Raw genomic sequence first — 25,983 nt, forward strand, 5'->3', positions numbered from 1 at the left:
GCAAAGTTTACCAAACATCCAACGAAAACCACAAAATATGGGGATTTCTTGCAGGCGCAGTACATTCTGCCAATGTGCTGAGTGGACCAAGTCATTGATTGTACATAATTGCCATATTTGGGCAGATGGTTGAAGCAGATTTCTGACAATTACTGGTGTAAACCAGTACATGTATTTCTGAAATGTCAGAATGAATATGAAGATTTTAAGATGATGGCAATACAAGTGATGTTCACTTTCCTCCTTGCCTCTACTAATAACTAACTACTGGTAACCCATTTTAACATTCCCTTAATGTGTTACACAAGAAGGATTATTAATAACTGATTTTACTTGGATAACGTCATAGTTCATTTGACTATGGTCAGCGACTTCAGCATTATTGACCATACAATTGTTTTTGCTTTCTATGTGCATATTTCATGTACATAGAAGGACTAAAAAACTTATGTGGCCTGTATTCAAAATGAGTATTTCCCCTTGTTATTTTACACCAGAAATAGAAGGCCATCATGAACTTTTTTTTGCTTTTTTATCTGTTTTTTATTACATCTGTTTTGATAATCAGTAAAGATATGCATGTACAATGTATATGATATTGAAATACATTTTTGTTATTGCTCTCATTTTCTCTGGTGAAAAGAATATAACTTGTCATCATTGCTGTAGCAAGAAACATTTTGCAAGAATTCTGGAAGAAGTGGAAAGCAGCAAAATGTCTTGAGAAAGAAATAGAAAATTCATGTCATATGTATTGTAAAGGTGTGGGGGTGATTTGCCAGCCATTGAAGGTATTTGGGAACATGTTGTGAATTTTAAACTGTACAATATAATTATCTTCTCACCATCACTCCGTCCAGCTAACAGTTCTCGCTACCAAACATTGAACTTAAAATTATAGATAAAAACATGAAATTGTTGATAGGTACCTTGTAAGATGCATAACATACGGAAATTATGCATATGCCAGTTTTATGTTGGTTCTCAGATAAACTGTGTAATTGTCAGAATGCACATGTCAGTGTGTAAATAATGCTGTTGTAGAGACAGTTGTATTAGGGAACCACAGAGTGCTGCTTTACAGTCCTTGTGCCTTACAATCTAACACAATGTGCCTCATTCTGTTCAGAGCATGTATTGAATCTCAACCTACATGTAAGTGCTTTAATGTTATCATCTGCAGTGGCTGATTGTAGTTGTTGAGAGTACCTGCAAAACTGGACATCAGTTCTCAGATAAGATAATCATATGAAGTTATCAAGTACTAGTAACATTGATTTAATGGGATTACAGCCCTGTTGTGTAGCAGAGCTGAAGATTTTTGTACCTTGTAACTGGTTAGCATAACCGGTGGTCCTATCAGGAAACTTGTACTTATTTGGTAAGAGAAGGCTAGAAATGTTGTAGATGTTTTACCAATGTAGAAGACATGTCCAGTACAGTAGCCAGATGTGCCTCATCAGTAGGAATTCTACTTCTCCGTTAAAACTATCTTAAGCACCAAATTGAATTTTTTTATGATTTCAGTGATATGCAGAAAAAACATCCACAGCATTTTCTTGTTTGTGAATCATATAATTATAAATAAGTAATTGGAGAAAAAGTAAAACCACATTTGTTCAAAATTGATACCAAACTTTAGGAATCATAGAAATGGTATACATGTATTTTGTCATATTTTATTGTGCTATGTCTTACATGTATGTTCTTCCTTTGCTGTTACTGCAAAGTTTCCTCTCAACATCATCGGCTTGAAACATTGCAATTAAGTTTCTATGAGATCCAGAGAAAGTTTTCAAGTGTATGTGACCTTCTTTCAGCTCTCTATTCTCCATATAAACAAAGACGATGAAAAGGTGTAGATTCATAACATGTCACACAAGAAAAAACATCCGATTCCAACCCCTGGGTAAGTTATGTATCCAATATCAAATGGTCATGTGAGACATATATCACGCATAGCAAAATATGGCAAATGTAACCAATGCCTCTGCAATCATCATTAATCGCTGTGCCTGTTGCTGCTATTCATGTTTTTATTTCATTACATTCCATATCCCATACCTGACATGTCAGATGTACTAGTATACAGGTGGGACGTAAACGGCCTTTGATTATTCATCTTAAAATACATGTATCCCAGATATATCTTGATAAGCTCTGGCACCCAACTGTACACATTTTTCGGTATTGTTACACATATTGTTGAACAATACTAATAAAAAAGACAAGGTACTTCATCACGGCATTGTTGCGCAATGAAATGTAATTATATGCCGGTATCTCTCTCTCCTAGTATATCGGCGAGTTTGGTACTGATCTTGCAGACGTAATGCTATATCTAAAGGTCACATTTCCAAACCGGGGCCCGGCCGGCAGCCTTATAGAACGAAAAGTAGTATGATATAAAAGACAAAAAAGTAGCCTGGTTACCAAACCTATTAGCTCCCGAGACCGAGATTTGCGGAGAGGATGTAGGACTCGGGAGCTATAATAGGTTTGGTAACCAGGCTACAAAAAAAGTTGAAAAAATAATAATGGGAACTATTTAATGCGTATATTATTGATACAAATTGTTCATTTTTCGTTAATCGAAACAGCCCGGCCAGGCTGCGGTTTGCAAATGTGACCTTTAGCATAAACGAGTTTTGCAAGACAAGACCGTCTGATTTAAGGATTTGGGCTTTTGGCTGTGCTAAATTAAAAGTCATTTTCACAAGCGGTCGCAGCGTGGCGCTGATAGCCTAAAATGTTCTTCAACGAAACCTACCGATGTCTAAATGAGCACTCAAAATTTTACCAGTGTTGGGCGAAAGTATCATTGAAGGTACAGATGGCTTTAATGCTAATTACGCTTTTTATAGCGTGACTGCCAGGGCCGGGGTTTTCCACCGAATGGATGACGTAATGGCACATTGAGGTCAACGGGCGTGGTAGTTCCATTCTCGCTTCCGCTGCTCGGGTACCAGCTGGTAGATCACACGGTTTGCCTCGCTATTACTAGCGTTCAGGTTTGTTGAATATGTGTTTTGCTAAGTGTATCATGGTAATTATATATGATAAGAACATGGGTGTAGCAGAAAGTGCTTCCCCAGACAAAACAGTTTTCACAATGTATTTGGTACCACATAGCACATGATGGCTTTCACTTCCTGAAGCTTTTGCCTATCAGTAAGTCTTGACCGTACATATATAGTGTATTTAAAAAGTTAAATGACGATTGAGGGTGGTTGAATGTCAGTTTATACAGCACACAACAAAAGCTGTGGAACTTTTGGGATTATATATGGACTGCTATATTTTAAAAGATATTAACGCAAATCCGACCTAGAGTAGAAACCACTGTGACAGATAATATGTGGCTGTGACTGTGAGTCAAAACAGGACGTCCGACGGGGTGAAAATCTAGAGTTGTCACGATTTGTCCAAGATGTGGTCTAGAAAGAAAACTGCATGTAACGTTATGTCAAATGTTTGATCAGTTTGAAACTGTAAGAAATTTAAGAAAAAAATAGCTTTGAGCAAGGAGGTTTACACCCTCTCTTTAATAGGTATGAGGCTGGGTATTCCCCCAGTCGGTTAACTCTCCGCCGGGCACAAAGACCATGCGCATGCGTGGAGTAGATCAAAGGGCGCCAGCGAGTTGAGTAAGGTACGCAGCTCACAGTGAACGTCACTAGCAACAGGATAACACAATTCAACCAAGGACTTGGTTCAACGAATTCGGGAAGAAGTTATTGGTTAGTATTGCTTGTCAAAGTCAAGAACTATGAGCTGCCAGAAGACTAGTTGTATATCAGCCTTTAGTGCAGTTTAATACCGTCAAATAGCCGGGAGGTAACGTTAAAGTGTTTGGGTCGTGTGGGAGGGTTACTTGGTGGACTTTGATCGTATATTGACAAATAATCGATAGTATGATTTGAGGCTTTAATCAATAGAACGTAATTTGTCTTCAGGTTGCATTTGATAGGTTACTGGCCATGAGAGACCTCCTATGTACTTATATAACAACATATTTAGTCCAATGACGTCACAAGTATACACCTGGGGCTTGAGTTCCACGTCAGTGGTCTTAGAACACATATTTTCTTGCCTAAGACTAAACACCACGTTACCGACCGAATGACGGTTACACAGGCTATACAAATACGCATACACAACTGACTAAATTGAGTTATCTACAAGTTTAAAGCAGTTAATTTATTCCTAAGAATCAAGTTTTTTTAACAAAGGAACAAATAATGTTGTGCAAATAAGGGTAATGTTAGCATTGAACCGTCTTGGTTGGGGCAGTGAAGTTGCTCTTACTAATTACTAAATGTCGCAACTTTTGTTGCCATCTCATAAACTATGACCTTGTGACTTTTGAGTGCCCCGCTACCACAAGGTAACTATGGACGCCACCAGGTTACATGCAAATTATAATCCACTGACCAATAGAATTCAATCTTTCGTAACTTTCATCCAATCATAGATAGTCTGTTCATACACTGACATGTGAATGTGCTTATTTGCGTTGAAGCCGTTAAATTTTTGAAGCCTTGAAGGTCTCCTTGTTTATCAGGACCAAGAAGCGAAATTCAATCCTACTACCATTGTAGTTCTGAATGAAAGAAGTATTGTTCCAACTCTTGACCTTAAAAACACCTGCATAGAGATTCAGTCATGTTACACTGGTAAGGTGATCTGCTATGGAAGGAGAGCACATTGTAGAACTTACTGCTCCTGCGTGAAACCCTGGTATTTGACGGGTTTTTGTTGGATTTTTGGTCAACGTTGCATCTAAAGTTTGCCTGTTGTGGACGAAATCTTTTCCTACATAACTTTTGGAAACTGCAGACGGGATGTTAACCTTATATATGTGAATACAACCTTATATGAGACGTTCTGCCGAAGTGCTATGCACAATACATGTTTTGCGCAGGTGCAGTATGTTGCACTGACGTGCTTGGAGGAGGGGGGTGAAGTCACATTAACATAATGTTATGTGTTAGTAAGAGAGACATGACAGTCGGTCCTCTGCATTGAAACATGAAAAAAAACAGGCTAAACAAGGGCATCATATCTCACCGAATTTCTGGTTACAAAAACTTGTGTGCTAGCCCATTTATTGACATGTTCTTATGATAAGCCTTTTTGAGAAAGTCTGTGCAAATATTCACAGCTGTTGCCAAGCAATTCTGAGCAACTAACAAGCTTAAGAGATGTGTAGCATCAAAGATGTAGGCAATAACAAAGTCATACATATCACAATTAATTATTCAAATGCACATTCATGTCATTTATACATTGTGATGTTAATCTTTAAGTTAACTTAAACTTCCGTATGCCACAAGTATAAAGTTCCCATGAAGGAATTGTTATGTTTGCATTAATTATGCAATTTAGGTCCTTATTGTACATGTACATCATTAGCACCTGTTACAACGTCTGAAGTCATTAGTCTGTCCTTATTTTGCATTATTACTTGAACATATATGCAAAACGTTATCCCCATATTTGCATTCCAGGGATTAATTACTAATTGGATATTGCATACTTTGTCTACCTTCCAGTTGTCAGATAATTTCAGAAGAGAAGGAGGAAGTTTGCTGATTGCAAATCGTCAACAGAAGAGGAGACAACGACAGATTGCCGAATCTATTGGTGACAGCTTGAAGTGGCCAGCTAGAGTTTGGGTGGAATCTGGCAAAAATTGGCTCTCGCCAGATTGTTTTTTTTTTTTAAACTCTGAATCATCAGTGAATGGCATTGCATTAGAATATTCACCTGTCCCCACAGACCATAAGACTACAACAGATGTGATAAATGTTTTTGGTGATGATACATTTTCATGGCTATTTACCCTTTCTGAGTTGTATTGGTTACTTTTAAGATCACATTAATTTCATCTTTTAAAGTAACGAGTATAGAGAGTAAACTATCCAGTATTGCATTTTAATTTGGCTTGCAACAAGGGGAAAAAGTTAATTGTGGCAGGTTTTTTGAGTAGCTAACAGTTTGCATTAATAGGAAAGAACTTATAAGATAGGCTTTAGTGATGTTTAGAATTTAATATTGGAATCAGTTGCTCATATTTTGCTTTTATGTTATATTCAATATTTTCTCTACATGAGAGTAGTAACATGTGCTGTTTACACTTATTTCACTAGTATTATCTTACAAGTAATTGTTTAGAGTAAATATTCTGATACCTTTTTCACTGCTACTAGTGCAAAAGTAACAAGAGGACAGACTGAATATTCTACTTCTTTGCCTGAAGAAGGATACAAAATTCATTATCTGCCATGGCTGACCCTACTGAAACAGAGAGATTGTCTCAAATAAGAGATTATTCAGTGTCCAACCAAAATGAATTAAGAATTATCAATGATATGCCAGATAGTAGACCTATTGTGAGAGAAACATCCAGCTGTCAGATAGAAGATAATAATGAAGAAATGGCGTTGGATGGTAACGTACAAGCAAGACAAGCAATGGATGGAACAGGGGCACCGTCGAACAATGTCGTCAACACATCACAGAGTGGAAACTCTGCACAACTAGCAAGTCCGGATCATGCACACCACCAAACAAAGCAACAAGAACGACAAAGTGCACGAACGTCATTCGAAAATGAGCTTAAATCCGTGTACCAACAAGTCGGGACGCTGTCCATAGTTATGTTTCATAGCTTTGTGGTGATAATTATAAATTGCAGCGCAACTTTGGCGGAGAGGTATAAACATGTGGACTTTGACAGGTTGCTACTTGATAATTGTAGACAGGTAAGTACATTAGTTCTGTCATGAATCATGTATTTGCTTTGTTTGTGATTGTTAAGCTACAAGTTTGACTTTACAATGTTGGCCCAGACAAATTAGGCCTCAATATTATATGAATATTGCAAAATTGGATATACATTATTCATTTATGTATCAAAACAGTTTGATCCATGTAGACCTCTCAACTCAAGTACCCCAGTCACAATGAATGAATGGAAAAATTTCACAGCTCCAGAATGTCAGACACCTTCAGTAGCACTCGCAGTCATTACTGTTGGTAAACTGCTGAGAAGTGAAAGTGCAACAACTATAAATTGGCATTCCCAATCAATACCGATGGAAACCCCCTCCCCGGAAAGAGTTTCCCAGCTGTAGTGGTTTCGGTTTCTAATGACTTGCATGACGTACGTAATCTTAGAGCATAATGCACTGATGTAATGGTTTCATTTTTGCATAATGTACGGAAACAGTTGCAAGTTCATTTGGCCAATTAGTGTATTTTTCAAAAGAGCTAGTTTTTTTCAAGTGTAAGTATAAAACTAGCTGGAATGGTGTTACCATTGTAATGTTTCAAGTCAAATATGATATTTTAAAATGTTACCGATGTTATTTTCAGCCCATTATTATTATTTTTTGGCTTTGCAACTGTAATACACTGTCTATAAATTATAATGTATGGAACATTTGCAGTCATTTTACCATACCATAGTGTTAACTCCTCCATTGGATACCAAGATTTTGTGACTAATTTTCCCGGATGTCTTGTTTCAGAATCCACAGAAAATCCTGGACCTTCTTGCAGCAGTTACCATTCTAGAAAAATATGCTCGAAATCTGCTGAAACCTGTGCGACCAGCTTTTTGGACGGTTGTCAAGTTTTCCAATGGGATCTTCAAGACAAAAGTAGACGTAATTCAAGTGAGTTTTATGTTTCCAGGGTACAATGTTGTTTCTCTATCACAGTTTCACAACCATGACCTAATTCCATGAAAGATAGATTGTGTACTTACTATTGCTTTCGTAGATTGAAAGGAAACAGAGCATGGTTTCACTTTGAGAATTAGATCATGCAAACCTGACCCCATGAAAGAGTGTCTAGAAAATTTCCACTGACAATAGCTGCCTGATGTTACATTCCTTTCATCTATATGCATTCATGTCCAAGGCACATTCACAAAAACTGTATATTAACTGCATATGCTTGAATTGTAACAAATAGTTTCTATTTACCTTGAAGGTAAAAGAGTAACAAATGAGGTCAGGATTTATATTGCAATGATGTAGATTTGAAGAGCAGCTCTAGCAAAGTTAAGTAAGAAAGAAACATTTGAGAGGTGTTCAGAATTGCTTATACATGTCTAATCTTTTTTTTCAGGGGTCAAGAAAGGTTCTTCATAAACTTGGCTATACCGTAGTTGCTCCAGACGGCCTTGCCTTCCCAGAGGATAAGAAAGAACCAGATATTGACATGGTTGTTGGCGTTGCTGCAGACCTGATCCAGGCACGGCTTGAATTAGAGATGATAATATGCGGCACGCATCCCCAACCTGAAACAATGTACATACATATTCCTATGGAAATGTTCCAACAAGCTGAACAACTTGCTAAAGACCAGTACTACCAAAGGCAGAGAGAGCAGGCCAGCCTAGCTTACTCTGGACAACAGGTGTTGTATACCTCTATTCATTAATTCATTCATTGTTAGTAATCCATTTTGTTGTTACATGTAGCCTTGCCAGATGTTCAAACTGTATTTTCTTTGTCTAAAGTCAAGGTCATTCAACAGCTGCTATTTTGACAACTGCAGTTTTCAAAGGTTCAGAAATGGTTTTAAATACAGGGCTAGTAGTATGCTACATGTTGGCATTTTGTCTCAATTTTTAAACAAAGTTACAAACACCTTTAGTGATTAGTAACAATAATCCTTTTTTGTTGATAAACATCTAGACGGAACAGTCAAGCTTTTAGGAAGTTAAAGTTTTGCAGAACTGATATTTTGGCTATGATATCATGTGTGTTCCTTTTCCCAGTTCTAGGCCTGGGCAAAATAGATTCCTGGGATAAATATATGATTGTTTACTCAAAGCGATATTTTCAAATGTTCTGGATGTTGCTAGCAATATTTTTATGTCAAAAACTCAGGTATATCACTTAGCAATGCTTTGATAATACCGTTGTCTCCCATGCTTTAATGATGAAGATTTCTCCCTAGTACATTTTTGGTCCAGGCATCTAAAAAATAACATGGGCTACATATGCCAATACAGATGATGGGCATCGTTGTGCATTCATATACTTAACAGGGTTCAGAGTCTGTTGGAGCAGTTCCTGAGTCTCCTAAAGAACTTGGACATGTAGCTAAAGACTTTGTGCAACCACCTGCTCTTGAACATCAACAAAGTAAGTTTTGATAGCAATGACTATCCATGTTCCCATTCCTGTTTCCAGTACTTTATCTGGATAAATTTACAGTGCAGGCATACACAAATATTAACCCTTTTATTTTAGTAGCTGCAGTCATTTCTGTTTTTTAAAATGTGGCTATAAGATATTTTTGTTGAAATAGAGAAGTGCATGTGAAATATGTCAGCTGAGGAAGGAGTCTATTTTCAATATATACCAGATGTTTGTGTTTGATTGTTCTGAACAAAGTCCATTGACCTTTGGCATCAAAGTTCATTTGATATATGTATCAATCATTGTCACATGATGGTTACCATACTGTAATACTGCTAATACAGCAGTAACTGGTGAGCAAAATTTCAAAAGACAAAGTCCAGAATGTCAAATGTAGTTGCAACTTTTGCATTCAATGTTATCAAAGTTACTTGCAAGTTCCAACTAAACTTTAATACCATTGCATGCATACATGCATGACAGTGAAAATAATGACTATGTAGTAAGATTGGAGATAAGCCTGGAATATTTAATGTGCATCTGTAGTGATACAGTCATATATAGATCCATAGCTCACCATGGAGTCGATCAAAAATGCCGATGTTACCAGCTACATGTATATTATATTGATCAGTTATAGCACCTGTTACAACATCTGAAGTCAAGAACTGTGAAGTATGTGAGGAGCCAGCCATCCAGTGGTGTAGAAATTGTGAAGCAGCCCATTGTCTCACATGTGACTCACAACTCCACAAGCACAAGACTAGAAGGTCCCATGTCCGAGTACCCATTGACAAAATGCATGAACCACCAGGCGAACAGGAGTCACAAGTACCTGTAAATCAGCACCGGTCCCTGCCATTACGGACGAGTCCATCACAGATATCCCCTGACAAGGTGGCTACAGTCACTCCTAATGTACTGTCAGGCGTATCCCTTGGTGGACAGCCCTTGGATGTGGCATCTGGTGTTAAACCTAGTCAGTCTTTGAGTCCACAGCCTGCTAGGACAGTGGCTATCACACCTGCAGCAGCACCACAAGCCCATGCAGGCCCTCAGATACCAGATCTCAGTAGAAGGGTGATGAAGTTTGAGATCGAGATTGCGAAGTACAGAGTTGAGATCGAAGAAATAAACGAGAGGCAGAGCAAGTTCTCAGAGGCGACTCCCGAGTTTGTGGAGTTAGAGAAGAAGAGGCAAAATCTGCTGAAGCAAAAAGCGATGGTTGAGGAAGCCCTGAGACAACTCACTGGTACAGAAAGGAGAATGGAGAGGCAGCAACAACAACAGCAACAGCAACAAGCATACATGGGTCAACAACAGCAAGCATACATGGGTCAGTCCCAGAGAACTGATACACAGCATGCAGGACCTGCCTTGCCTCAAGGAACATATCAGGCTGTTAACTTTGCTCAAGGTCAAGGTCAATTTGTCCAGCCTCAAGGTCAACATCCTCACCCCCAACAGCAACAGTGGCAGAACTTTGCAGGCCCTCAGAACATGGCAGCAATGTGGGGACAACAGCAGGCTCCCATAAGACAACCATACACGCTACAGTACAGACATCCACCACAAGAGTTTGAAGCCCCATCCAGGCCACAGATGTCTTTCTCTGAAATCACTTGCACTCGCTGTAGACACTCCAATCCGATTGTCAACATCACCTGTGGGGTCTGCAATGCCAAGCTGCCTTTGATTGACAGCAGACTGATGCAGCACGACTCCAGGTTCTTACCTGAGCCAAGACCATCCATGAGGGAGCTTGGCTTACCAGAAGTGCTGAAGCCACCCCCTTCTATGGAATGGAAGCCTTCACAGAGTCCCAAAGTCCCAGCACCATTGGCAGCAAGTCAAACATCTGAGCAAAGACCCTACAGAGCTGATGCTGTGCCCTTTCAGAAGGCAGAAGATATCATAAGGAGACCTCCTATGGAACAGCCTACAGCAGGGTTGGGACAGAGCAATGTTGGACAGACTGCTGCAGCTAGTAATAAGGAAACCCACAAACAGGGGCAGGATGCTGAATCTCATACAGCCAAATCACAAGTCATCAAACCAGCATCACCACCATTGGTATCATCTCAGAGTACTGCTTCGAAACCTCTTTCACCCAGCAAGTCAAAAGGGTACTCCCAGAAATGGCACTGTGAGGCATGCACATTTATCAATGAGCGAGATACCAGGATTTGTGCTATGTGCAACAAGACAAGTGACAACCCACAGTTCATAAAAGGGACAGAAGAACAGATACAGGAGGTGTCAGTCACTGGGGAGGCTATCACAAATGTGGGAGAATCTCTGTCACAACTGAATCTGGAGAGGAGTGCACCATCTGGGAAGAGGCCAGAGACAATGGGTGGTGACTTGACACCAGTGGATACACCTGCAATGTTACCTGGAAAAGCTGAATCTAGAGTTCCTGGTGGGACTATCTCTGAGATCCAGGATCAGGTTAGAATCCGTCTGTGGACACATTGTCATGATGTTCCACTTTCCTTCTGTTGGCAATTTAAGCAGTTTTGGTGAATGTTTACTTCACTTTGACTTGAAAATTGATGAAGGAATATTTATGTATTTGACAAGAAGTTTGTTGTATAAGGGTGTTTATCTACATTTGGAGCATGCCCCTGGCTCCCCTTAGGATTGTGGCACCTCTGGTACAATGCCACAACGCCTTTCTCCCTTGATATGATGTTACTTCAAACAATATTGACATGACAGAAAATAATTTGGAGCAGGCTGGAACACTGGTGTGAGGTATGTTTTGTAATTGTATTTTCAACTTTTCATGATGTAGATTTGGAGGGAGAAGCAGCTGGCTAAGAAGGAGGATGAGGAACGACAGAGAGCGTCCCTGTCTCCTGCACCACTCATGTCCAGACCACCAGACACTGCAGCACAGGGGGTCACTGACATACCTGACTCACCCATGGCTGAAAGACAGCCAGGTAACAGTTTTCTTGTTGTTGTCAAACCTATAAAACTAGGAGGCGGAGGTGGCATTGCATTGACGTTATTACAAACAGGATACCATAACAAAATTGCTGTATTTTGCAAACAAAATTTGAAAGTAAGCATGGGTGGTTGTTACCAAGAATACAGACAGTCGATGTGACATTATTTCCATCCTTTTCAGACAGATGCTCCATTAGGTTCATTCTAAATTTTTCAGGTTATTTTCACTCATTGTCATTATTTTCTGTTATTAGACCTGTCATCTTTGGGTCAGCAAGGAGAGGTGGAAAGGAGACCCATGAACATCCGGGAACTACAGGAAAGGAAAAGACAAGAAGACATGAGGACAGAGGGACTACAGATGATCAAATGGTTCAGAGTACGTTCTCATTAGTATAGTCAATTTGTCCTAACTAGCTCTAAGTTAAAGAAAGCGAGCAATATATACTGATAGTCAGTTGTATGATATTTTTTTATGCATTTCTGCTTAGCTGATTCTACTGTAAATCACAAGTTACATGTATATTTCCGGGTTTTGTTGTCAATTCTGCACTACAAACTTATCATTGCCATGAACAAATAATTCGCCGACTTTCTTTTTGCTGCATCGATTTCTGATCCTACAGCAAACATATAGTTCCGTGAACATGTCCATTTTTCTCAGAACTTTTGCTACCATGAATTTAAAGTGATTTACAGTTTTTTGTCTTATTGGTAGTATCAAGGAGGTTAGTATGTTATAAGATAGTAAATGTATTCTCTCTCTTTCTTCATTTTTGTCACAGGCAGCAGAGAATGCAGGCTTTCTCCCAGAAGAGGTGCAAGCAGCTCTGCTCCACTGTGAAAACGGCGACCCTGTACACTGGCTAAAGGAAAACTGGCAGGAGCTTGTGTCGAGTGTGGCAGCACAGGCAACAGAGGAATCGAAGAAGTTGAAGACAAACATAGTCGGAGTCATCACCACACAGGAAGCAGCGGAAGCTCTGAGAAAACAGGAAGGAGACATTGCCAAATCCATCAAAGAGTGCATCGACTGCAGACGGAAAAAGGTATTACATAATCATTTCACACTGAGTAAAAAAAAAATTGGTGCACATCTCTTTAGAAAAACAGCCTAACATGTTACTGTAGGCTAAATTTTCTTGAATATCTGCATTGAAAGCATCACTGTTTGTTAGCATGAAAGTTCCATCTGTGTTGGTATAATACATAATGACGAAAAGGCTTAACTTTGTGTCCAACTGTTTATTTGTGTTCCAGTTCATCTATGTGATGGAGTTCCAGGAGTTTGAGCAGGATCAGGTCCTTGCGGCTCTACAGGAGAACTGTGGTGATGCAGAGAAGGCCATCCAGGCCATACAACTGGAACAACTGAGACCGTTCGAGGAGCACATCTGGAAAGAGGACGAAAACCGCAACAGAGTCGAGTTGAAGCCAGGGGACTTTGAGGTACATTATAGTCTTCCCTCTCTGACTGTGTAGTTGCTATTTTAATTGCTCTTTTGTGTAGAAATGTGGGGTAAGAGCAAGAATTTTTAACCCCCCCCTCATGTTATGAAATGGATTACATGTATATCAACTAAACTGCACTGTTTTTCTTCTTTTATTTCAGAGAAATGTAAGAATGCTGTTATGTCAGTTCAACCTCCCATCTTGGGGCAGGGCTGAACAGGCAGTGAAGTTGATTGAGAGTGGAGAGTACGATGAGTATGACTTTGAGGACATCATCGAGGCTGTGCGGTCCTGTCAGGGTCTAGAATCATGTAAAAAGTACCTGCAGCACGAGTGTCAGGTCTGCACGGACGTGCTGCCACAACATAAGGTTAGTTCCTGGTCACAATGTTTTGTATACTAGTATTAACTGAAAGGAACCTAATGCAATTGTCTTCTTTGAGCCAATATTCTATGTGTTTATTTTGAAATACTAGAATGCATTCTGGCGTTATAGATATGGTGGTTGAGTAAATGATCTGTCAATTTGCTTATCATGTTTACAAAAAAGCCATGAAAAATATATACGACATAAATTTACTGTAATCATCATTTCAGGGTGTAATCACTTCTAGAGAGGAACCCCTCCCTTGACTGACTCCTGTCTTTTTTTAGTCTCGCAGTTCATAGCAATGTAGGGCCCATGTGTTGTAGTCTGGTTACCAAGCTTTAATCATCTCCGCAAATAGCATAAAACTTTGGAGCCAAAGTAAGTTTGGTAACCAGGCTACAGGTGTTCAACTGTAACATTTGAAAAAATTATTTTACATGTACCTTGGTGCTTTGTCATCCATCTCTATTATGAATGTTGATTGTATACAATCTTCTAATGACAATATCAATCCCCCCCCCTCCTCCAGCTGCTGGTACTGACCCACTGTAGCTGTGAAGTCTGTGTGTCCTGTATGAAACAGTACTTCACCATCACCATCAGGGACAAGAACATCAAGGACATGGTCTGTCCTGTCTGTAGTCAACCTGATCTCGACGATGATGAAGATGCAGAATCCGAGTTTTTCAACCTTCTTGATATCATGGTAAGGAAGGGTGTGCAATTCCACTTGTTGTATTATCTTTGGAATCTGCTAAATGCTGTCCTTTACACACAGTTTTAAGTTCAGTGTGGTTAATAATTGGTCAAGGTGGTGTCCAAATGATAATCACAAGTGTAGACCAGTATCTTCAGATAATGTCGGTAAGGGATATGTGTTGACTACAAAACAAGCTCAAGTGATAATATAGAGTACAAAGAGAGAGCTTTACTGGTTGATGATTTTTCAGTACTTGATTAGTCGGTTAATATATTGATAATATTATTTTTTATTATGTATTATTATTATTGATAAATGATGTTTTTGTTTCTGCAGCTAAAGAATATTTTGGATGATGATGTCCATGAACTCTTCCAACAAAAGCTAAGGGACCGGACACTGATGAAACTACCTAACTTCAGATGGTGTTCAAATGTAAGTACAGAAATACCCACAGAACCAGCAGTATTTTTCTTACAATTTTATCATGATTCTGTTTTAATTTTCCGCCCAATGGACAATAAAATGACAACTGATATACTTTACAAATGTTGTCATAGACAACTTAATATGTGAACAAATATTAGAGACAGCCCAAATTTCATCCTTGAATGATTTAATATCTATTTATAATTTGTATGAAATAAAATCTTGTATTCCTCTTTGCAGTGTTCATCAGGTATGATTAATGATCAGCCTGAGCAGAGACTGAGGATGCTGTGTGCAGACTGTGGAAGGTCTACTTGTTACAAATGCAAGAAGCCGGTATGTTCTGTCTAATGGATTTTGTTGCTTTTTATTTGATTAAATTTGTCTGTATTGACTATCACGTATTGATATGTAAATATTGTATTGTTAGATATTTTTGCCATCTTCATGGGCCCACATAAAAATAGTATTATTAATTCAAAGCAAGTGTATTATACATTGTACATGTGTACTTCATTTGTCGTTTGTTGTGAAAAGCAAGATTAACCTAGTGAAATGCCACTAATACCTCATTAATTCTGTATCTGTATCTGTATCTGTATAGCCGGTATAACCGCCTTTCGGCGTAACACACCAGCTTCGCAGGCACGCGGCGCGGCGGCAGCTGGCTATATTACACCGATCGACTTGTTACACCTAACCCTTGAACTTCTAGCTCTAGACATTGTTTAAAGCTATCTATTGACAATGCCCCTACTGTACTTGGTGACAGTGAGTTCCACTCTGCGATAGTTCTAGGAAAGAATGAACTCTTGAACACCTCAATCCTTGGTTGATAACTCTGGTACTTGAATGCGTGGCTATTTCTTGTTCTCTTCTGGGCTGGTATTAGGTACTTAGTAGTTGGGACATCCACCAGTTTATTAGTCATTTTGTACATCATGCATAGTCTAGACATCTTTCTTCTGTCTTCCAGTGAAGTCCACTGTAGGTTTCTTTTCATTTCCGTGACACTAGCACCTCTTACATAGTTGTTCATACAGAATCTTGCAGCTTGATTCTGTACCCTTTCCAATTTGTCTTTGTCTTTCTTTGTATATGGATCCCATACTGTCGCAGCGTATTCTAGGTTCGGTCTTACAAGTGACGTGTATGCAAGTGATTTTACTCTAGTTGGACATGCCCACAGATTACGTTTAATCACTCCCAATGTCTGTTTCGCCTTAGTTGTGATATTATTAACATGTGCACCCCACTTCAGTCCGCTTGTCAGCGTGACGCCCAGATACGGATGGATTTTTGTGGTTGCTAAAGCCTGACCACAAAACTGGTAGCTAGTTGCATGTGGTGTTCGTTTGTTTGTTATGTGCATAATGTAGCATTTTTCGGGATTAAACTGCATGAGCCATTTGCTTTGCCATTCTTCCAGGGTGTTCAGGTCTTTTTGGAGAAGTTGTGAGTCGGTCTGTGTAGAAAGCTCTACATACAATAGACAGTCATCGGCAAATAACCTCACATTTGAGTCAAGCTGATCTGGTAGGTCATTTATATACAAGAGAAAGAGCAATGGCCCCAGGACGGTTCCTTGAGGGACCCCAGACGCTACTTTAACTGGAGCCGACGCCTTCCCTTCAACCACTACTGTTTGCTCCCTGTTGGTCAGGAAAGCCTTTAACCAATTCAGCGTAGGGCCTTGGATTCCATAATACTCCAGTTTTGAGATGAGCCTGCCATGGGGGACTTTATCAAAGGCTTTAGTGAAATCAAGTATTGCTAAATCTACCTGCCGTTTACTGTTTAGTGCGCCAGCTATGTCATGGACTGTTAGTATAAGCTGTGTTTCTGTGGATCGTTTGGCTCTGAATCCATGCTGGTAATCTGTTAATATACTGTAACTTTCTAGGTGCTTCATGATTTGGCTATGGATAATATGTTCAAGTAGTTTGCAGGATATGCAGGTCAGTGAAACAGGTCTGTAGTTGCTGGGGACCGCTCTATCTCCTTTTTTAAAGATGGCGCATATATTTGCATCCCTCCAATCTTTAGGGATTTCTGCAGTGTTTAACGAGTGTTGGAAAATATTGGTTAGAACAGGCGCGATTTCACTAGCTGTCAACTTGAGGAACCATGGTGGTATTTGGTCTGGTCCGGATGCTTTAGAGGGATTGAGACCTTGAAGCATTTTTTCGACACCATCAGTAGAAACTACTATATGTTCCATTGGAGGAGTACAGGGCTGGCCTAGAGATGGCATATCTGTGGTGTCTTCCTCTGTAAAAACACTTTTGAACTGTGAACTGAGTACTTCTGCTTTTTTCCCACTGTCACTGATGATGGTATTTCCCACCTTTAGGGGTGCTACCCCGACAAGGTCTTTCCTCAGTCCTTTTATGTACGACCAGAATGTTTTGGGTTTGTCAACTATAGCTTCTCCCAGTATGTCTGCCACGTATTTAGAGTGTGCTTGTCTTATGCTAATTTTTAATAATAAACCTGTTTTACAGTGGGAAGAGCAGCATGAAAACATCACCTGTGAAGAATTCCAGGCATGGAAGGAACTTAATGACCCTGAGTTCCAGGCTGCAGGGTTGGCAGCCATACTGAATGACTGTGGAATAGGTATGCAGTACCTTTCTTTAGTATTCAGAAACTGTTTGAGGTATGTCACAATATAATGTTGAATATGTCATTAGAATCTAAGCATGATGAATGAGTGAGTAAGTGAGTGAGTCAGTCAGTCAGTCAGTCAGTGAGTGAGTCAGAGAGTGAGTTAATGAGTTAGTGAGTGAGTGAGTGATGAGTCAGTCAGTGAGTGAGTCAATGAGATAGAGAGAGAATACAACTTTATTACCTGTGTGTTTCTTCCTAACCACAAGTTGAATATGGAATTTGTAATACATCATGCTCCTTGATAACAGTTCAAAATTAATACACAGCAATGGTAAAAAATGTAATTCTTCTCCACTGAACTTTATTTTATTACATTTCAGATTGCCCGAACTGCAAGTTCCGATATGCCCTTGCCAAAGGTGGCTGTATGCATTTTAAATGTGTACAATGCAAGCATGAGTTCTGCTCCGGATGCTACAACACCTTCAGACATGTAAGTGCATTTGTATTATGATATTGTTTTACATGCTTAGAAGATGAAGACTTTTAAATTTGTGCTGCCTTGATAACTAATGAGGCTTTCAAAACCATGACCTCAACCAAATGCAATGGGAAAACCTGGAACCTAGCTACCCATACCCAGGTACTTAATGTTTCTGTCCCAGGTTAAAAACAAACTATTGACAGCAAATGAGTGTGTTGTTGAATTATAGCTAAAGTCATGCATTTCCTAAATGTTGGGACATAATTTTGAAGAGTGCTTGGATAGTGTTGTAGGTATCTCAAGTAAACACAAATGAAGCAAGTTGGTATTTGGTCAAAAGTCCCGTGGTACTTGTAGATAAAAATTGCTGACTCTGAGGTGTGATCAATGGCTGACAAAGGTTGCATGAATGTGTTTACATCTCGTCTTTTGATCACTGAAGCCTTATGACAGACTCTGATAGAATATCTTTGCCTACCTGATCTTTGAGCTTTGACCTTTGGTCAATATTTGAACTAAGTTAAGCAACAATAACTGTTTGAAAATCATGTATTAGCCTTTCTATAAAGGTACATAGCATTTCGGCTATCCAGAATTGCATGTACTTAATTATATGCATAATGGGATGGCAAAATTGATATTGCTGATTATGTCATCTTCATGGTATAACAGTGACCATTATACTTTATAAAACTTTCATTTCAAAGACATTCAAAGTATTAAATACTCATTTTAGACACTGTTTTGAAATTCTTTTTCTTGGAACACTGCTAGTTTTGTATCAGTCCATGTATTTCCTATATCATTGCATTCTTTTGTTACAACTTTTTGTATGATTATGTGCTTACAGAACTGTACCAGATTTTCCTCCTGTGCGAGGAAGGGTCTCCATGCCCATCACCCTAGAGACTGTCTGTTCTACATGAGGGACAGAGACCCTATCCAACTACAGAGACTGTTACAGGTGAGTTCCTGCCTTGACTGTTACCTGTAACCTACTTTGCTTATTGACTACACTGTGACAGTACCATGGTTACACCAAACATTCCTGTGCCAGATAGACAGCTCCATTGTTTTACATACCTACGTTGACCTGAGGTTGACCTCTTTGACAAGTACTAAGGTGTGTTGCATGCACAAGCATTCCAACAAAATTGTCAATCTTTTTCATTTATCATTGCTTGTAGCCTCAAAATATTTGGCAGGAAAAAATGACATGAGTTTATGTTCACACATAGCTCAAAGAAACACTATGCCATTGGCCTGTGCAGTAGTATGTTCCAGTAAATGCTCTATTGCAAAACACCTAAACATTGGTGACTGAGAGGACATTTTCTCCTACATTTGTTCCAATATTTGGATAGTTCGTATATCTATAGTTAACAAGATATACGATGTATAGATAATATATATATAGATAATAATGAGCATAAAACTTATGCATAATGCATAGTTGTCAAGACCATGTTTCAATGGCCCAGTAATGAAGGTGACAGGTGGCGTTGACCAAATCAACTGATGTATGAAACATGAGATAGCTCATAGCACTATACATTTCACAACTGTTTTGTCTTTAGGCATGTATTGTATGTCTCCACAGGACAATGGAATTGAGTATGATACTGAACCTCCAGCTGCTGCCCAGACTGCAGAAGACCATGAAACAGGTATACAGTCACTGCTTCATTGCTTTCTATCCTTCACAGAACTCATAAACATGCTGACATCCATTAACTGTTGTATATCTCAAAAATGGTGTGCATGTGACCACTTAAACATTCCAGACACTTGTGATTTTAGAAAACAATGCAGCAGAAGGTTGTTCCCAGGTTATTGAACAAACTGAAAAGAGGAAGTATTTTGTTTAGTCATGCTTTCAATTTATAAGGTCATGGTTTCTGTTCCTCTTTTTTCTCTTCTTTCTCAGCACGGGGAATTCCATTTTTCAAAGAGGTACCGGTAGTATAGCTCGTTTACTCTTGGTTTCCAGGTGCTTTTCCTGTTGAAGGGAAGGCATTGTTTGCACAATCAAAACCAAGATCTTGCGGGATGGATTGTTTGGCTTCTAAGGCACCCCTTTGAAAGTTTTGTGTTGGTTCTGTGCCAAAATGTGTTAACGCCTTAAAGGTTTAAGCCAAGCTTGAATACCTTTCATTGACTTTTGTGCTTGCTACAGTTCTGCCCTCTCTTGGTTGCTGCCTCTGCAGCGATAGAACCAGTAACATGATTTTAAAATAGTGAGGTAAAGGTCAGAAGTGATAAAAAAAACGTTTTGCAAGAAAGAACTGCCAGTAAACAATTTTGAAATATTAGCTTTACCCCCATTTGGGTCTCTTAAGTTGCCGACAAAGGAGCCGCTGACTTACTTGACATGGTAATCAGCAAGAGTAAAGAAAGCTTGTCTCCTTCACTTCCGACAGGTGTGAAAAATGTGTGAACTCAGGTATGTAATACCAAAGTTCTAAGTCATTGTACATGGGAGCCTTTCAAGATTGGCATTCAAGAGTACCTGAATCATTGGACGAATTGAGTATGATAAGAATAAAGATGAACAGGATGATATCTGATACAATGTATTTTGAAAACATTGTCATCATGGCCTTGTGACAATCATGTGCTTTTCATGTGCTTTTCATGTGCCAGTTCACTTTTGGACCTATTGATGTAATAGCACATAATACATGGTAGAACAGCCAAATCATCTTTACCCTCCTTGATATAATACAACTTTATTTATAGCAGTACATTGTTTTTGACCATAACTCAAATTTTACCTTTCTATTAGGCCACACCAATTTAATTTCTTGGTTAACGGATTCGCCGCTTCATTTTTTTCTGATTTGCAAATAAAAATAAAAATTCAGAATCAACTGCAAAATGCCCATATTTTGCCCTGAACAGTTGAAAACAGTCATTTTCTTACTACTTGTTACAGTCATTCCATCTTTCAATGCAGTAGTTTCATTAAAAGTTTAAAATTCATTGTTTAAATTTTGAACCAGCCTGGTGTGTTGACTTCATGGCTCCTATCGTACCATTTTGGGCCATAATAGGATGCCTAGGCCTGTTTTTATTTTTATTTTTTTTTCGCCCGCCCGCTCCATTATTTTTCTAGAAAAATCCGTTAACCAAGAAATTAAATTGGTGTGGCCTTATGTTGACAAAAAATGTAGATAAGGTGGTTTTATGGTGTCATAAAAGTTGGATAAGGATCAATGCTGGCCACCAGTCATTCTATGGTTCACGTGATTAGCACAGGAAAAATGTATAAGTGCAGGAACATTTTTTTTAGGCCAACAAAAACAATACCTCATGAGTCATGTGAATTTGTTAGCAGCCTTTTCCCATGACCTCATGATCTAGAATGTCTGTCAGCAGCCAAAGTTCATATATTGACTACAAAATGTACTTCTATCACCTCTGAAGTCTATTTCCAGTTACTCCCATCTGCAGTTATACCATTCCCCCCCCTCACTAACTATGGACAACCTAGCAAAGAAAACAGAACCTCCGTGCACGGAATTAACTAGAATGCTTCCAGTATGTTCTGTCCCTTATCTGACTCATTGTTTTTACATGACCAACCCTCACATTTGGTGGGACTTTTAAAGTGTCATGGTAGTGTTGGTTTACAAGCCACATCCTTGTGTTCGTGGATCCTGTCACGACTTGCTAATCCCCTGTACCCTGGTAGTTATGTGCCCAGATATACATTTTAGGAATTCTAGGAAGCATTTAGTTAATAAATGATTGTTATATTACACATTGGCTTTTTAGAATGTTGTCTTAGACTGTGTTTATCAAAAACTGCCAATCATATTTGCAAATATCAAGATGTTGAACTCAGTATCTAGGTGTAATTTGTTTTACTTGGTAAAAAAACAGCCAAAACATAAAGGATGTGCGTCATTGAGTGTAAACGTGTACAGGATGCTTGTGTGTATACAATAATAAATGGTCTTACTTAGGGTCATGTTGACGATGGTGCCAAATACCTGAGAAGCTAGGTACGTGTAGGTACTAGGTACAAATTCACTGAGTGACATGCATTATAGTACTAGTATTCTGGCAGCAGGCCAGGGCTATGCCATTACAGTCATGGGGGCAAGGTAATTTCATAGATGATTGAAAAATAATTGAGAGTACAAATGTACTTTTAGTAGAATACCAAAAGATTAGGAACCACTGCGAATTGTAAGACACTCTTTATTACTGTCCCCAGCTTTTATACAGTATGTAATTAAGTGTATAATTCTAAAACCTGTGGGGTTTTGGGTATGCCCTGCCACCTTGTGAGACATCTAGGTACTGCATCATATGAGATGGCACATTCAATATACATATTGGGCATTATAACATGCAACCGAAATTTAAATGCAAAACTTGTATACAAATGTATAATTATGAAAAGCTGTGCCTTGAAGGGTGTATAGCAAACAATTCTAAAAATATTGCTAGGCTTCTGTTTACCTTTTTGATGATAGAAAAACAAAACAAATGTAGTTCAAGACAGGTGTGCTGTCAAGTTCATCTTGTGTTATTTGCTATTCTTTCAGGTGGGAACAGGTGTAAGGTCATGGAACAAAAGGAAACCAATGATGGCCTCCGAGATGACTATTGTGGTCTTGAAGCACCTGCTGGACATGCAGGGCTATGCAAGCTCCACTACAATGAGTACCTTGTTGGACTGATAAATACCCACAAGATAGACCCAGTGGTAATCATGGACACTGATGAGCTCAGAGCTCTTCTTCTGAGAGAAGAACGACAGGTACCCCAACCACAGAGGAGAGAGGGGGAGAGGGCCTTCTGGCAGAGACTGGTTCAGGTACCTCATGAGTGAACATGTCTTAACTTAAAATATAGCTCCCATCTTATTTCTTTTCCTGCAATGTATTTAGCTGCAGTACCCAGTTGCACATGCCAAATCAGTTTTCATCTTGAAGCTTTCCTATCTTTTTCTGTGGGTAAGTTACTAACATAATGATTATATGTTCAATGTACATAGATGTGTTGGTAATGAATTTAACATTCACTGTACAACACAGCGGAGGGAAGTTAACTGTTGTAATTGTTATACTAGTACACACATGTACATGTATTTGCTTTTAATTAAACCAGCTGTATAATTTCTGTTTGCATGGATTATGTAGTAATTCAGTTGACAATATAGTTTGTTTTCTCATGTCTTTAGGAGGTGCAGCAGAGGTTGCCACTGCCACCCCAGCCTCCTCGGGGACGAGATCACACCTAACCAACATCTCATGGTCTGCAGCCTAACATCCATCTGCTTCCTTCCTGGTAAACAAAAGCCTAGGTACCTGCCAGCTTCTCAGCGCAGTATAACCTGCAGCCATAGCTCCGCAAATGACAGCACTACCAGCTCTGTGTTCAACATACACAGACAGGAGCCATATTAGCCTGGGTTACACCATCTCTCGCTGCTCAGGGGTTACATTATATACTAGTAGCCCCCTTGACCGGTTACTCAGGCATGCTGCCAGGAGCACACTAGGAGCCATCCATATGCACACCACAAAATCTGCCAGGCCTATTACTACTGGAAAATAACACCTCACACAGCAAACACACAGCTTTGCAGTCAGTCAGGTAGTAGATCTGTGAAAAAATTACTTGGAGTGACCTGGAAGGATGCAGAAGGATGTTGGAGACAGGAGACCAGACAGTGGTAACGTGAGGATGGGAAAGCTGCAGAAGAGAGTTATGGAATGATAAGAAGAAGAGAAGATAAAATTTACTTGAAAGGCAAGGAATGGATGAAGGAAGATGCCTGAAGATGCCTGGAGACAATGGATCAAAGTGATAATTTGGGGACAAAGGAGAGAAGAGCAATCCCTTGCCAGCACATACTCTGAGGCATTGCGAACATCCATTGCAAGGAATTTATAATGTTGGTGGCTTTGACAAAAAAACAGAGTAACCAGTGACTCGACAGAATGTACAGAGTACAGATATGACACCTCAGTCAGCTTGAAGCAAGTTAGATGAGATGGAAAGTTTTGTGAAGATTGCCACACAATGTGGTTGCTGAGGAAGAGCAAAGACCGACTGCAAAGCACTGCTGTGTTCCTGCTGTGTTTTCTTTGAAGACCCTGGCAGTTCCTGCATGATGTTGCAGATTTTCATTGCATGTGTTGACTTATTACAACATTGGCATGAAAACATGGTGCATGGTGGCTACAGAATACAGTGCCATATCAAGCCTGCAACTGTGCTGTAAAAATGTGAGCTTTCACAGCAGCAATACATACTACATCGTATTACTAGTATTCAGTGACACCATACTCAGAAGAACAACATCTCTGTAAAACAGCAATCCCCTCACATGAGATGAAAGATGACACCAAGATAACTGAAGTCACACATCTGATGCCTGGCTTTGTGCATACATATCTACAGTTAACTTGGAACCTGAGGAGATGAAATGCCATCCTTGGAACAGTTCTACCTGACAATCCTGTAGAAGCTGTGACAAAGGCATGAGAAATAGTAGCAGACATGTCACTGTTACTGTACATACAAAGTGAAGTGGAAAAAGGACCACATATTACATATATTGCAAATGGAAATCCTTACCAAGTGAAGTGAAACTTATCTTTGTGATAACCTTGATACCGATACCGGCTTGAAGTGATGAACTATGGAAAGAGTTCCTTATGGATGAACATTACATTCATGGTTGATGAGCAATTCAAGTCAAGATCCCTCTGTCAAGGAGGTAAAGACATGAAGGATGGAATTTGAACATTCTGGAGTTGCATTCTTTGTATATACTGATATTCAGCTAGTTAATACAGACAATAACTGATGCATGGAAATCATCTCCCTTGGATGAAACAGATAAAACATTGCCCATTTTGAGGACAACAGAGGCATTACCTGTCATGTGCCATTGGTGGATGATAGCTGTGCTAATGTCAGCTGAAGTTGCTGGATTCCAGACATGGTATTGCCATAAGGATATCTTCATGGATCCCCCTGACTGTCCAGTTGAGGCTGACACAGTTGTCGTCATGCCTCCAGTATTTGGTAGATTCCAGATATGGCAGAGATGAGGATGTCTTAATGTCTTTGTTACTCTTGGAGCCCCCAGACTGTCCAGTTGGGAGTGAGAAGTCGTCGACATGTCTCCAGTATTCGGGGATTCCAAACTTTAATAGAGATGAGGCTATCTTTACTACCCATGGACCCGAAGGCTATCCAGTTGATGCTGACAAGTTGTTGACATGCCTTCAGTATTAGGGGATTCCAAACTTTAATAGAGATGATGCTGTCATCACTACCCAATACCCATGGACCCGAAGGCTGTCCTGTTGATGCTGACATGTCATCGACATGGCTCCAATATTAGGGGAGTCCAAACTTAGTAGAGATGAGGATGTCTGTATTAACGATGGAGCCCCCAGACTGTACTGTTGAGGCTGACAAGTCGTTGACATGCCTCCAATATTAGGGGATTCCAAACCTTATTAGAGATGATGCTGTCATCACTACCCATGGACCTGAAGGCTGTCCTGTTGATGCTGATAAGTCGTCGACATGGCTCCAATATTAGGGGAGTCCAAACTTAGTAGAGATGAGGATGTCTTTATTACCCTTGAAGCCCCCAGACTGTACTGTTGAGGCTGACAAGTCGTTGACATGCAGTCAGTATTCGGGGACTGGTGGGTAGGTGAACTGTTCACCATGCTTCAGCATCATGGAATACCGGTATGCAAGCTGATGACTGTACATGTATGACTGTATGTACTGTGACTGTATGATAATACAAAAGGCTTACTGAGTCGCCACAGCTACCAAA

The 25,983-nt window shown here is 39.5% G+C and overlaps 1 protein-coding gene across 2 annotated transcripts; it reads left to right on the plus strand.

Annotated features, from left to right (window-relative positions):
- Positions 1-2,941: 2,941 nt before the first annotated feature.
- On the plus strand, positions 2,942-25,983 carry LOC109473752 (E3 ubiquitin-protein ligase RNF31-like). 2 transcript variants are annotated; one of them, XM_019773772.1, is made up of 20 exons: positions 2,942-3,011; positions 5,556-6,767; positions 7,536-7,682; positions 8,140-8,430; positions 9,068-9,164; positions 9,796-11,612; positions 11,959-12,109; positions 12,371-12,495; positions 12,902-13,165; positions 13,377-13,565; positions 13,729-13,938; positions 14,468-14,644; positions 14,975-15,073; positions 15,308-15,403; positions 17,572-17,686; positions 18,058-18,170; positions 19,012-19,125; positions 19,762-19,828; positions 22,718-22,989; positions 23,356-25,983. In XM_019773772.1, exons 2-20 carry the CDS (start codon positions 6,288-6,290, stop codon positions 23,413-23,415), a joined length of 4,884 nt encoding a protein of 1,627 aa, XP_019629331.1. In that variant the 5' UTR covers positions 2,942-3,011; positions 5,556-6,287; the 3' UTR covers positions 23,416-25,983. The 2 variants fall into 2 exon arrangements, with proteins under 2 accessions (XP_019629331.1, XP_019629332.1); XM_019773773.1 differs by lacking the exon at positions 2,942-3,011 and adding an exon at positions 3,638-3,740.

This window comes from Branchiostoma belcheri, unplaced genomic scaffold, assembly GCF_001625305.1.
Source record: "Branchiostoma belcheri isolate BF01 breed outbred unplaced genomic scaffold, Haploidv18h27 scaffold3, whole genome shotgun sequence".
NCBI classification, from domain to species: domain Eukaryota; kingdom Metazoa; phylum Chordata; class Leptocardii; order Amphioxiformes; family Branchiostomatidae; genus Branchiostoma; species Branchiostoma belcheri.

Coding starts and splice junctions, on each gene's coding strand:
- LOC109473752 (XM_019773772.1), top strand. CDS start 6,288: ATGGCTGACCCTACTGAAACAGAGAGATTGTCTCAAATAAGAGATTAT. Junction 18,171..19,011: donor GCTACAACACCTTCAGACAT/GTAAGTGCATTT, acceptor ATGTGCTTACAG/AACTGTACCAGATTTTCCTC. Junction 19,829..22,717: donor TGCAGAAGACCATGAAACAG/GTATACAGTCAC, acceptor CTATTCTTTCAG/GTGGGAACAGGTGTAAGGTC.